The 14,725-nt window shown below is 34.6% G+C and overlaps 1 protein-coding gene across 1 annotated transcript in view; it reads right to left on the reverse strand.

Annotated features, from left to right (window-relative positions):
* Nucleotides 1–14,725, reverse strand: part of LOC131681632 (uncharacterized) — a 113,868-nt gene that overhangs the window by 63,948 nt on the left and 35,195 nt on the right. The window contains exons 3-5 of the mRNA XM_058962543.1: nt 13,136–13,268; nt 12,904–13,073; nt 11,953–12,843 (exon numbers count right to left, since the gene is read on the reverse strand). Coding sequence (XP_058818526.1) covers nt 11,953–12,843; nt 12,904–13,073; nt 13,136–13,268 — 1,194 coding nt within the window. The remainder of the gene's footprint in view (nt 1–11,952; nt 12,844–12,903; nt 13,074–13,135; nt 13,269–14,725) is intronic.

Consider the following 14,725-nt stretch of genomic DNA (forward strand, 5'->3'; position numbering starts at 1 on the left):
ACAATAAACGTAAAACAGGGTCATTATCCTGTATTGTTGAGGCCATTCAGGCTAGAAGAAGTTTGTGCTCAACACTGATTATAATGGATAACAGGTTAGATATTTATATGGTTAAAACACTGTTCTTGGATAAGCAATAATTATTTATGACGTGTAGATAGTAAAATCAGAATAATAAAAAACTTTTAGTATGAAAAGATGGTTCGTTCGACCACTGTGAAGTAATCACCGTGAATTCATACATCGAGCCTCACAGAACGCATGAATGTTTCATCCAAGGAATGGGACTAAAGCATAATCGTAGAGGAAGTGGAACTATTTCATTGTCATTACCCATTATAATTGGTACCTCTGATGCACCGTCATGGCTCAAATACTCACCACTGCAATGAATAGCGATGGAAGGTGTGAACTCACCTGTTGTCACTTTTCAATGCACATTTGGTTAGAGTTTTCATGCTGTCGTTTCTTTTCAATTGGATGGAACGAGTGAGTGTGCGTGGAAAAGATAGCTATCTTTAGTTTATCTGTCCCACAAAGTTCTTACGTAGTAAGTACAAACCGAAGATACTTTTGGTCGACATTTTTTAATTTGTGGGGTAATGTAGTGCACAATTTTCTGCAAATTTGGTTTTATTGGTGTCCATAATATAAACGAAGAAATGTATAATAAAGTCGGTTCTGGTTAAAGTTTGATTGCTTCATTTAAATTATTATAACGCATTTAGTTGTCTTCCGGGGAAAATATTGGAAGTATTTTGATCCGGAACGATTGTTTATTTAGTGGTGGAAACATTTTCAGTATTCATAAACATGTTCAGAAGGTGTCAAAGATGGAACGCGAAATGACAAAATTCTGCACGTGAATACGTTGTTTTCAAATTTCCAAAATAATTGTATTGGTTGTTTTGTCACATTTGCTCAGTTTACAATTAGCCTAATCTTCCAAAATTTTATGATGTTACCAAATCGTGGCAAATTTTGTGCTATGGTATTTTTTTTTCTCAACAAAATCGACTTAATTCTGCTTATACAATTCCATTACAACTAAGTGGTGACAGAACATTACGGAATCTTCGTGTGAATGAATTAATCACGCATTTATCTTAATTGGATTGCAAGCACAATTTATCTGTAAACAGAAATTCGAAATTACATGGAGCATTTTCAAAGTAATATGTTTGCGCCCGGATTTGTTCAGTCCATTTTACATGATTTTTTTATCGTCGATCAAAATATGTCCGTTATAACTACTTGATCAGAATATGCTCGCGCATCTTTCTTGTACGCTTTTTTGGCGTTCAGATTTGGTCATTGGCGTGCGCAAGGGGGGACCTATTGTTTTTAGATTTAAAAGAAAATTGATAAGTATGATTATAATGTTGAAGACATATGAGAAATATAAGAAACTTACTGCAAATCTCATTTTCTTTAAGCAAGCTTCGATAAAAGCAAAATTTGACGCAAGTTCGTAGGATCAGGAATCTTTATCGATAACAAGATAAGGTTGCTGAGAGAAAGCGGTAACTCCAGCAAAGATTCGGTTACTGACTTAAAAATACAAATGTGCTGGTGATCAATTTCATTTTTTGCTTTGACTAAAATTTATATACTTTTTATTGCAAATGATTAATGCTGTCAGTAAAGGCAAATATGGCGATTTCTGGAGGCATTACATGGAAAGCGATAACAAGTGAATCTTTCAACTTTCTTCTAAAACTTAAAAGTAATATTATCATAGGAACACTTTTGGAATTATATAGATGTTATTTGTTTGGATAACAACCTATTCTAGCTGTAACTTTTTTTATTTTAACTACATTAAATAAGGTAGAGATTACTAAGTAGGAAAAGTTATAAAAATTTTAGTCATGAAAGGATTTGGAATGTACAGATAGCAAAGCTGTCGGTTCTCATGGAACAGAGGGACGACTCTGCTGTTGCCGCGATACATGTTGGTAGATTTGAGCAATTCATAGTAACTCTGTCTAGCTCGACTCCTATCAGCAGAAGATAAATGATTAGTCCGGAAGATTTTAAGCCTATTCTTGATGTCCGTATCACTTCTAAATTTTCCGATCTGTATATTGTAAATCGTTGCTTTCACTTTAGTACTACACACTTAATTTGGCTCGGCAATTTTCCAACAGCCGTGTAATCAGCAAATTTAGAAACTAATACCTCAGTTAAGTGAAAATTGTTAGCTGACTTTCGGTGAAATATTTTCCGAGTATCAGCTTTGAAACGTCACTTTTACTGAGATCTCAGCCAAAAAATTGTTTACTGAGATTTCAGCTGTTGAGATTTCGGCAAAAGATGCGAAAAAAGCTGAGACTCGGCAGAAAAAATTAAGTGTGTATGGCTCTAAATTTTCATAATTTTCCCTACTAAGTAATCCTCTAATTGGGTCATTAAGCTATATATAGTTTTCCGTTCCATTCGATAAATTGTTGGTCCAATATACATAATATAACATTATTTTTTTTAAAAAAAGTCGTTGTAATACGTAAAAACGATTTTTTTTGTTTTTTTAAATAAATCTTATGTAAACTAGGCAACCATACATAGGAAAACTGCGGTTGTTTACATCTGGCCTTTCAAGACAACACCCAAAATGAAAAAAAACTATATGCTTTATTTTAAATTTTAATATTATTCTCACGTTTCCTGAGTTGGAAAAAGACATTATTGCAATCACGAAAATCAGCTTTATTGATTTATGTAATAAAAAAAGATTTTTTTCTCATTTAATTACACAATTTAATGTCGTTAAAAGGAAAACAGAAAATGTGCAAGAACTCTTCATTATACGATTAAGAAATATGAAAATAGGTTTTTGAGGCGGATCTTTGAAAAAGCGATTTTATTCAGGTCATAGTTTTTATGTTATTATTATGTTTTTATTGTTATATTTTTATTTGTATTTCATTTACAGAAAAAATATTGCTTCTGAAACTTCTGAAAAGATTCCGGTGAATACTTTAGGAAACTGATTTTTTTTAATGAACATGGTTTAATATTAAATACCAAAAAAATATATATTTAAATTTCTTATTTCATGGAAAGCATGAGATATATAATTCCGTCTTTAGGACAAAAAGTTTCGAGCAGCGACCAACAAGAGATTGCCTGATCACAACGTAACAGCATGTTCATAAGACGATCAGTGCAACAGTCGCATGACTATCGGATAACAGACGGATAACTGGTTCGATGTGGAGTGCCAACGTGCAATATATGAGAAAAATCAGATTAGGAACTTACTGCTCGCACTGGTTATGTGTTGGAACAATGTAGTGAGCTGAGAGCCGATGAAGAAGATAATCATGACAGGGGTGTATAAGGCTTGAGAATTATGAACTAGCATGTTAGAGTCAGTGAAAAATGATATTATGGAGTTTAAAAACGTCACGAATGGTTGGATGGCCTCATATGGTTTATCTACAGGCTCGACTGAGATAATTATTGTGACATAATGCGCCTCAATATAGCTCTTTTAAGCTACTCTTCCATGTTCTGTTTAGCAAACAACGCCCATTGACTGAATATTTTGTCAGTGATTACCACAGCGTGCTGCGAGAAGACAAACGACGGACCATTGCCTTATGACAATACAACTTGCGGGCTTTTCAGATTAAAAGATAAATTGAAGCATGGAGATGTACTCAAAAATACGATACGATACAGAGTACTAAGAAACGAAACCATAATCACATGCTTCTTGGCTTCATGAAAGACTTCGGAATTGGCATCGATCACAGATCAGTCGAAGATGACTAACTATAAATTCTTCAAAACTACTACTAAATATTTACTACTAAATACTAAGATGGAAAATGGCACTGAAGCATGAACAATAAGTTGTTTGTCTTCATTTTGCTTATAAATCTATTAGAGATTCTCCCAATACTATGTATAGAGATTCTTTTATAAATTGAAAAAAAAATTTTTTATTGGTGAAGGTCTAGGTCTTCAATGGAAAAAATATATATTACAAATAATAGAAATCCATCGACCGATAGCAAAGGCCATCCAGGTGTTTTAATGCACTATAAATTGCGTCATCAGTTGCCGTAAGCCATTACCAAATCTTGGCGAGATAGAAAGAGAAATAATGATTTCGTAAATATTTTGATCTGATTACGCAAATTCAGAAGAAAAACTAATTTTTGTTTTTACAATGAATTTTTATGGATTTTTCCACCTTTCGAGTTCATTTCATAGTATTTTTTATTGATTTTATTTATTTTCATTAAAACATTCTGGAAATTTGGAAAAACTTAATTGGTCTTATAACAACTGAAGCATGGTAACTTTATAGCAGGCGGCCGGTTAAAATTGAAATAGTTCGCATGTTGAGATCCAATCAGATTTTTTTACCAAATTTTCTCAACATAATTCTAAAATTTTACAAAAAAAAGTCCAAGTTAGAAACATTTGAAGCTCTGCGAATATGGACTCGTAATGCTTCCTCTTTTTGGTACAGTGCTCTTTGTGGTCTGGAATAAATTCTGCACAAAAGAAATGAAAATCCGAGAATTGTGATCACAATGGCCAAATCTCCATCTGTGCAGCTCAGATTTCATGTAATGTTTGTCTGCTGTCAAGAAGGTACCATAGTGTCGTCGAAGCGGTGCCAGAAACTAGGTCTGGACTTCATGAAGGCTTTGAAATCTAATCCAGGACTTTCGGGCATGGACGTGGAAAGTTTTCTTCAAGTATCAAGCAATCAAATTGGACCGTAAAAGAAAACATTGCGGCTAAAATCTGAACAAATTCAATGAATGCATCCAAAAAGGATGATGAAAAGTGTGTCAAATTTGAATTTAAACAGCTTCCGGAATAGAAGCTTTATGTTGCCAAAGATCACAGAGATGTTCCCAAGAAGTACAAAATTATTGTTGCAGACAAGTTTGCCGGAAAAAGTGTATGATCTGGCAGTAAATTTGCGGTTATGACCGTAAGACTCCGATTTTCATCACAACCAACAATATGAACCAAGTTATACATCAACAATTGCTTGAAAAGCGTCCAGTGGTTAATTAGGTCTCACTGGGACTCTCTCGAGTTTTGCCAGCTTTGGCGAAAAACCATTGTATTAAGAATGGGACCGTAGGTTGATAAAATCGGGGATGCATAACATCGGGAGTTTATAAAAACGGGTCAAAACTGCATTCGTAAAAAATACAAGTTCACGAGTTATCTGGGATTAAAAATTAATTTATTTTTCATAAATTAAAAAAAAATCATATTGCAAAAAACGTAAGGATTAAAAAATCACGAGAAATATTTTTCGAGGATGTTGAAAATGTTTAATGTTAATTTTAAGGTCTTATTAAAATGGGATGATAATAAGATACAGAAATACTTTGGTTGCTTTTTTACATTTCTTATAAAAGAAATGTATTGAATTCGCTCAAACTTTCAAGATTTTTTTCCGAGGGCCGAGTTTTATATACCAATCGACTTAGCTCGACGATTTAGAACAATGTCTGTGTGTGTATGTAACGGATAAACTCTCATTCGTTTTTCTCAGCAATGGCTAAACCGATCTTATCCAAACCAATTTTAAATGAAAGGCCTATCACCCAGACAGAACGCTATTAAATGGTTTTTGATTCTTATGTTTAGTTTCCAAGATATGAATGTTTGAAGGTGCAAAAATGGCGTTTCTCGCAGTTTCTTTAAGTTAACTGCCGAAATTGACGATGTAACTAAACAATTTATATATTTTAAGAAAGCTTATATGAATACATATATAACCCCTTTAGGAAAATTCAGTTTTCCATACACAATGCATTGATTGAAGGAATTTGATATTTTATTAACGGATCATTAGCAACAATTCGTTCGTATGTCTATTTTATGGGCCATTTTTTCCGTTTTTCTATTAAATTGGTTTAGCCTTTAAGATTTCTTGCACTGATATTATCCTATGCTAATTTGAGCGATTCTCTGAGTCCTACCACTATCCCATGTAGTGTGTGTTATCAAAAACATCGCGAAGCATCAAGTTCTAAATCGATATAATATAATTACCTTGAAACAACTTCAAAATTTCAATAACAAAATAAAATAACTGTTTTACAATCGAACCTCTACCATAAATCAAACTGATAATGAAAGCTTAACATAACTGAAAGTTTTCGAGCTGTTAGCCCCCCTCCCCCTAATGGAAAAGGCTGCGCACGCCTATGGATTTGGTTATCATCTCATGAAGTTTGGTAAGCAAAACAAGCTTCATAAAAACTTGTTTTAAATATATTAAAATGTGAAAAACGGATACAAACTTCAAGTATAAAAATTGGACTGGGATTCGTCGATGTACAAGTCGGTTAAAAAGACATAAAAACCGAACAAAAATAGCCGGTTCTTACAAAGTTTTAATCTTGAATGTTACAATATACGAAATTTCTTGCGCACGATTTTTTTGTTTTATCCGGTGCTGTCGGAACCGACGAATGAAGCATGAAGTACAAAGCTACTTAACGCTTATCCGGATATGCCGCAGACTCAGGTGATTCGCATTTCTAATGCCAAAAGATCCTGACTCCTGCGGTATCAGACAAAGGGTTAAGTTTCTGGGAAACTCTAAACTTGCTCATATAGCCCTTTCCACGCTTTTCTAAACTTTCTTCCTTCAACTCCTTGCTCTCCCTTAAGTACTATGGCTCTTAATATTGCAAAATATATTTCACCTTCCAGTCCCTTGCTAATTAGATGCCGTAACAACAGTTGACAAATTGACTCAATAGGTCGTTAACAAAAAAATGGGGAAAAAATAAAAGCAAAAAAGTTTGTTATTAAATTTTTCAAGCAATATTTATTCCCAATGGAAAAAATGGATTACACCAATTTGTACATTAAGAGCACGCGACTTAACTTAAATTAAGTTGGATTTTTGTATCTCGTCAGTAACTAGCACCAACTTGGGGACAAGTTCCCAAATAAGTTAGTACTAGTTAGGCACTATATACTAACAGTCACTCGCCATATAGGTCGCCTAAAGCAACTGGCAATTCCCGAGGTATGTCCCTGGAAACAAAGGCAGAAGCTCTGGCTTGCTCACGAGAAAGCGAAAACGAACGTTTGTTTTTTGGCTAGAGAACCGTAGATACATGGAGGCAATAATGTGAAAAAGAAATGTGTGAAATTTCAATCGATTGGTCCACCAGATTTTGAGTTAAGATGTACATCAAGTTTATTTTCAAGATCCCTCCGGAGATTCATTGTTATTCGCCCAATTTTAACCCTCCGGAAGTCGCGCTTACGGCCCACTGAACGAGCAGCCGCGGGTGCCCCAAGACGATTTCGTTATATTTTCAGAGCAGCGTGGACTCAGTGCACTAGCGCGACTGCCGGAAGGTTAAACATGTAGGAAAATATTATTCAAATGTTGAATTGTTATACGGAAATCGACTGAATGTACTAACGCTCTCTGTATTACTAAAATGATTTTCACATTTCTTATATTTTCAATATAGAGGCCGCTTTTCAAAATTTCGGTAGAAAAGTCATCTAAGCTTTGAAAAGTTTATCTTTTGTTGTACTGAATGGAATCAATCATTTTCTTCGGCATTTTGTCGAAAATATGTGTAGCTATGTTGTATTAAATTTTGGAATAAGTAGGACATGCATTAACAACGGAAAAATAGAGTTTTGCAAAATCTTCCGAAAACGACTCGGAAAAGTGAAAATTTCCAGCCCATTTCGCTCAGTGTCGTCAATACGGTGCACCAAATGAACAATAAACTGATGAACAAAAGTGTAATTTGTTTGCTGATTTTCAGCGAAATATTTCCCGAGTCTCAGTAAACAATTGTAACTTTTACTGAAATCTCGGCGAAATATGGACTTGCCGAGTGCTCGGCTGTTCACATCTCGGCCAAAGTTGCAAAAACTACTGAGATTCGACAGAAAAATAATAAGTGTGAAGGTTTGCGATCAGTGATAAAATGAACTATACAGTACCGGACATAAAAAATGCTCCAAACCATGAAATTAAACTTTTTCTAAATAAATTAACTATTAATAGCTTTTTTTGCTACTCGTCTGAATGTTGTCCTTCAATAATATAACCAATGATATGGGGTATTATCAACAAACATTTGGTTTATTGATTTTAACGTGTATCTAAACTGCTCCAAAGTATTTATTGTCTAATTTCAGGTAGCTTATTCTCTCAACACTATTTTCCCTCTGCTGACCAAATTTTTGTATTGCTTAAAAAAGCTATTGTAGATTGTTTTATAAGGAGAAAACCGAAAAATATATTGCCAGCTCACGAAAGCTACGAATTTTTAATTAAACCCTAAAAATGCACAACACTGTCATTTGACGAGTCGAGATTTTATTGCTAATAACTTTTATTTTTGCATCGTTCACAACGAAGTTTAACAGCTACAATTTAAAAATGTTTGTTTATTTTATCCAAAAAATTAAAAAAAAACATGAACATTTTTCAACTAAATTACACTGACTGTCATAGACAAAATAGCTTTCTTTTTCTCATTTTCTTCCAATTTTCAGCTTTCAACGTTGAATGCATTCAAAATAGTGATTTCAAAATGCAAACAACGTATTTGTATGACTGGTGGGAAAATTGTAAAAATGTTTTCATAGTGATGGCAACATACAGTCGTGTTTTGAAGATATTCCCGCAACCTGCCAAAAGGCGGGATTGGGCAGCAGAGGGTTAATATTCGAAACAACTAGTTATGCCATCCTTCAGGGTAAATATTCTTGAAAAACAAATCGTGTATTCGCTGAAAAGTTTGGTATCTGTCACACAATGGTAGGATGCTGCCAGCAACGAATATTGACGGAAGGCAATGCTTTGAATTGCTAAATATAGTCTCCAAAAATTGCAACTGATGCTACCCATTATGCTGCACAATGCTTGCAGCTCAATCTGAGTTCACGAACTATTCGACGTCGTCTCTGTGGAGCAAAAACGAATTCCAAACAATCAGCGAAGAAGTGACTAATATCAACAAAAAAACGGAAAGCAAGACGATACTAACATTGGTGGAAATTTGACTAGCTGAATGTTCTTTAGTTTGATGAAAGTAAACTCAATTTATTTTCGACATGTGGCACCAGATACCTGCGAAAACCACAGAGGCATCGATAGAACCTAGATATTCCGATGATTAAACTTGGCGGGGAATGTTTCATGGTTTGGGGTAAATCCATAAAATATTTTAATAGCATAACATAATAATATAATGATATAATAATATAATAATATAATAATATAATAATATAATAATATAATAATATAATAATATAATAATATAATAATATAATAATATAATAATATAATAATATAATAATATAATAATATAATAATATAATAATATAACAATATAATAATATAATAAATATGTTCTAATATGTAACAAGATACTTCAGTCTACACGCCGCGGCGTTGCGTTGTTGCGTGTCTACGCAACTAAATGCGAAGTTTCAATTATGGAATTCTTGAATATAAAGAACTTACGATTAAATTCTTAATTTTTTAATTCAATTTTGCAGTTTGGTGCATTTTTTGACTGTAACTTACACAGATATTACAATCAGATGGATTATTGCAATTATTGGGAAATTTCTGTTAAGAGTGCTGACCCGTAACTCAGGAATCTGAATTTAGGTCGACACAAAATTTAATAGCAGCCGATGGGACTAAGTTTGGGCAAATCGGTTCAGCCATCTCTGAGAAAAATGAGTGACATTTTTGACACAAATGCAAATACATACGCATACACACACATACAGACTTTTTCCGATTTCGATGAACTGAGTTGAATGGGATATGAAACTAGGATATGAGATGAGGTTGACGATTTTCAGAGTGATTGCATAACCTTTCTATATGAGAAAGGCAAAACAAAATAATTGTGTTGTTAAAACAAAATTAAAAAATATCTCGAGAACTACGAGCCTTTAGATTTGAAACGGCGTTTTATTACGAGCCTTTAGATTTGAAACGGCGTTTAGAATCATATTCAAAAAGAAATTTGTATTTGACTGCAAATAGTAAAATCATAAAATTATGTCAAAAGCTATTAGGATTTTTTTTATTGAAAGCTTCTGCATGATCCAAATTCGCTGAAAAACTTTTGTTTACGTCGATAAACGAGAAACATTAGATTGTTGACATTTTATAATGGGCAAAAGCGAAATTTTTTTTAAAAAGCATTATCACACAATTTAATTGTCTTTATTATCACAATTCCAAATATCTTAACAAATATCGCATTTTGGAAGATTTTTGTTAAATGCATTTGGATTGGAAAAGATACTTAACGTCATATTCTGTAATAAAACTACAGTTTTATATGTCAGTTGAAATGAAACTTAAAAACATGTATCGTTAGAAAAACTTTTCTACCTATTAGTTCTTCATCATGCACATTCTATATATTTCTCTTCTCTTAGGTTTTTTTTGACAAAATTTTAATTTTTAACAAAAATTTCTGTTTTTGTGAAAAATGACATAACATTTTTTTCAATGTATATATTTTTCGGGCAGAAGTATTCTTTCTCTGTAACTCGGATAGTTTTATTGTATCAAATACGGTAATCGAGCAATTGTTTTTCGAAAATGCTACGCGGAGAAATTTTCACGCGCTTTTAAAAAAATGCTCGTGAGTCAAAATAATCTTATTGGCTGCGAACATGTTTAGTCTTCTATTCCGGTGAAACGTGTTCATCGGAATCTATGGTCACGGCTTTAAAAAAAATTGGACGGATATTCGTGGAATCTATTCTATAGAGGTATTATTAAATTCATGAAAAATCTAATTTTTATTATAACGAAAGAAGGTCTCCGCTCGCAATAAAAAGTTGCGTGCATGAACTCCAATGTTTGTACAATAATATTTTTTGTATTTTTATTTTTACATATTGTAAACAAATAAGGTCCAAGGCTCCGTTAAGTCGTGTCAAATAAACGAATTAAAAAAAATATTTCTGAATTTAATCAAAGTGTTTGTTGCATTGTCTTTGTTTTTATAGACAAAAATTGTATGTGACGCGGAAAACCCGCCAACTTACTCCGGCCTCGGCCAATTTGTGCGATTATTTCATCGATTAATAGAATAGTGCGGCACTGGCCCCATTTTGACATTTACGAGTAATAGCAAGATTATGGCAAAAACCTACCGTGTTTTGTGGTGTTTTGCTTTCATTTTGCTAAGTTCCCCAATGTAACAATTTCTCAAAAACTCACGATAACTATCGTCCATTTGCATTCTGAAGTATTATTTGAGCAGATATTCAAATAGGGTAAACTGCTAAATACATCGTCAATAATGTTCAATTGTTTGCTAGGCGTAGCATCGTAAATGCATACTCCAAAATGTGCTGCATCATAAGTTTTCCAACACCTGTTTAGCACAGTTTAGCACTGCATTTTAAACCAAACTACAATGACGCATCGCCAATGACCTGGTCAAGTAGTCAACACCCAGAACGGTTCTTTAAAATTTGAATGAGTACGCGGCGTGGCAGTGGTAGCACTGTAGTCGGTACAACACCATCGAGACCAGCGTACATCTGACATTGAAATCGACAGCTATGTAATCAAAAACAAAAGCCTAACACCGGGGAGGCAGCTTTTTTTCTGTTCCAAATAGAACGTACTAGCAGTGTTGTGTTGAAATGTGTATATAAATGTCATTTAACAGCTTTGTAGGTAGGCGTGCATTTGAATCGCCATTAGTGATGCGTGCGGCGATCACACTTTTCACCAGTTGGTTACAGTAGAAAGAATTTAATTATCCACTGGAACGACCACAACGCGGGATTCGTTTCAATTGATGTTGTGTAATAAAACTACTGCGAGGTGTGTAAATTCGATTATAAATACCGTCATTAGCGGCACACCGATTGAATGGGATGTTGGAATGAATGGTCTACATGTAACTATGGACAACGAATGCTACTCACGTCTGAATATCGATGGCTGCAGATCAGGTTTATCTTCTGTTACTTTGTATCCACCTATACTGGTTGGTCCACTTTGTGGTACGGATGGTCGTGTGTTTCCGGATCCTGACGGGCCGGAAGCCGATCCCGAACCAGATGGCCGGAGAGGTCCGCCATAGTCGGTAGGTTTGTTGTCTATCGGGCGTTGAGGTCCACTGCCGCCATAGCCAGAAAGTGCATTATCTTCTGGTTTCATGATACCCGTTGGACCTGAAGGACCAGATGGTCGTCCAAAATAGCCTGAGTATTCTGGTCGTAGATAGTTGTTATCTACAGATGGGATGTTAGGTGCATAAACGCCTGGTAGTCGTTCGTTTTTATTTGGCAGAGGATAGTTTGTTTCGTAGAGCATTGGATACTGGTAAGGGTAGTTTCCAGGTCGCGATGGACCAGATTCTGCCGGGTATTGTGGTCTGAGATCTAGTGGATATTTCATGGACGGTTCTCTCGGTGGTGGTTGATTCGGAGGAATCCGGTCTGTTCCAGTACTGCTAGGCTGACCGGAGGCAGTACTGGTCGAAGGAGAATAATGACCGGATACAGTGGAGGAGGGCTGCTCCTTTGTGGTGTAATATTCTTCTCCTGGAGCAGTTGTTTCCGGAAATGTTTCACCTGTCGCCTGATTGTAGGTAGATCCTACACTTGATGAAAATGTGCCCGGATATTCACTGGTGGGTCTAGGGTCAGTAAAACCGTTGTTGGTATTTGATATTGGTTCCCCTGTGGCAGTGGTTCCAGTTGGTGAAAATACAGGTGGGTTAGGCCGGTCTGCTGTTCCCGGGGGAGGAAAGGCTGAAGTGGGACGTTGCGTTCCTCCGGGTGGTAATTCACTCGCTGGGAAACTAGTGAATCCTAAAAAGCATAAAAACGTTTATTGCGTTTGTTAATATATCCTATCTTCATGGTACTTACCCCCAGGCCGTGGAGGAGGGTTGGACGGTCCGCCTGAATCTAAAAAACAATTGTACTTCCTGGCATAGAGATCAAAATCTGGATCGAATACCGTGCCGACAGGACGTGAATTAGTGGCGTCGATTACATTAGCCGATAACTGGCAAGTACCATTACCCCGGCCGGAGATGCTGTAGTAAAAAAGGTCACTTAAAATTTGGTCAGATTAAATTTTCAGCGCAATAATATTTACCCGAATGCAAAGGTTTGACATTCTTTATCGTTTAAACAGAGTGTTTCGCAGATTTTCAATGAGTTTGTATCCGAGTTTCGAAACGTCTTCTCAAATGGTAGCATTGCGCCTAGTGCTATCCGCTCGAAACAGTCTGGAATGCAAAAAAAAATACTCAGAAGGTTTTTAAAAAGATTTTTTTCAATATATGATACACACCTAGAAAAAATAGTGTAAATTTACGTATCCTGACCCTGACATATACGAGCATCAAAAATGGCTTAGTTTTACGTTTGATTTTAATTTTATATGACGTTTAATTTCGTAAATCATGTAATTTTACTCCACATACAGCATTTGTTCTCAATGGTAGGAAGTGTAATTTTATGTCATTGCGCATGTAAAGTATATGTTTCATGTAAAATTATACAGAACACGGTAATGTTCCGTCATTTCGCAAATTACGGTTTGTTGAATTGTGTCACGTTTGCAATTACGTCAACGATAAAATTCAGATTTTTTGGTGTGTATACTTTTGGAAGCGATGGATGTGATGTTGTTTTCCCAGCTACTGTTGAATAGCTATAATGGTTTATATTTAAATTATAAGTGGTGTACGGTAAGATGCAAGAATCAAACAACTTTGTGATCTGAATGATCTGAAAAAACCGATTTAATCCACTTAACAGTAAAATGAGACATTTTTTACGAACATCAGAATAAATTATAGAAAATCAATAAAACAAATGAAATTAAATAAATGATAAAGCAAAAAAGAATGAAAACTTTATCAGATTCATGGAATGGGGGGATGTAGTAGAATATAAACCAAATTAATAAATAAATAAATGAAATTTGTAGACATTCCCAGAAAATTTTCTTTAATTTTTTATTTTCCTGAAGCAGAATATATTTTGTATATTTTATTCGTGTAATAACAATACAATTTATCAAGCTACTGGAACGACCCAAAATTTGGGGGGTTAAAAAACTTAAGTAGCCGTTTCTTCTATTTTATTCCTTTCACTTTCTAATGAACTTTAAAAATCCCGACAACCGATATTTAAATATATTTGCAAAGTTGATATGATTTTGAATTTAAATTATACTGGCATGTGAACTAAAAGGTATATAAACCATAGTTTTTGACTACACAAGATAGGTCTTACTGAGCTAGGAAGCTATGAGTACTACCAGCCTCTATCGAAGTTGGTAGTCGTGCAAATTTCGCCCTGTCCAGTCTAAACATTGTATCTACTAGAATGTATGGGACTCAGCACTAAAATTTTATGTACATAATGTTTGAAGATCGATCATCAAAGCCGTTTTGTTATCGTTCTAGATATTAACCTACAAAATTGCCTGAAATCTTCTTTGATGTTCGAAAAATATCTCGAAATTTTACAATTTTCCATAACGTTGGTAAGACTTCTCAGAAGCTTGTGGGACATGTGTTACCTAAAGTTTGAAGAGGTTTTTTGGAATTCGTCACTTTTCTAATTTTGTAAGTTCTTTCTCGAAATACTTCGTGAAATCAATTGCGAATTTCATGAAATGCACTCACTTGTCATTTTTTTAAGTTTGATAAAATTTTATAAAATTTGCACCTGA

This window comes from Topomyia yanbarensis, chromosome 2 (genome assembly GCF_030247195.1).
Source record: "Topomyia yanbarensis strain Yona2022 chromosome 2, ASM3024719v1, whole genome shotgun sequence".
In the NCBI taxonomy this organism is placed as follows: domain Eukaryota; kingdom Metazoa; phylum Arthropoda; class Insecta; order Diptera; family Culicidae; genus Topomyia; species Topomyia yanbarensis.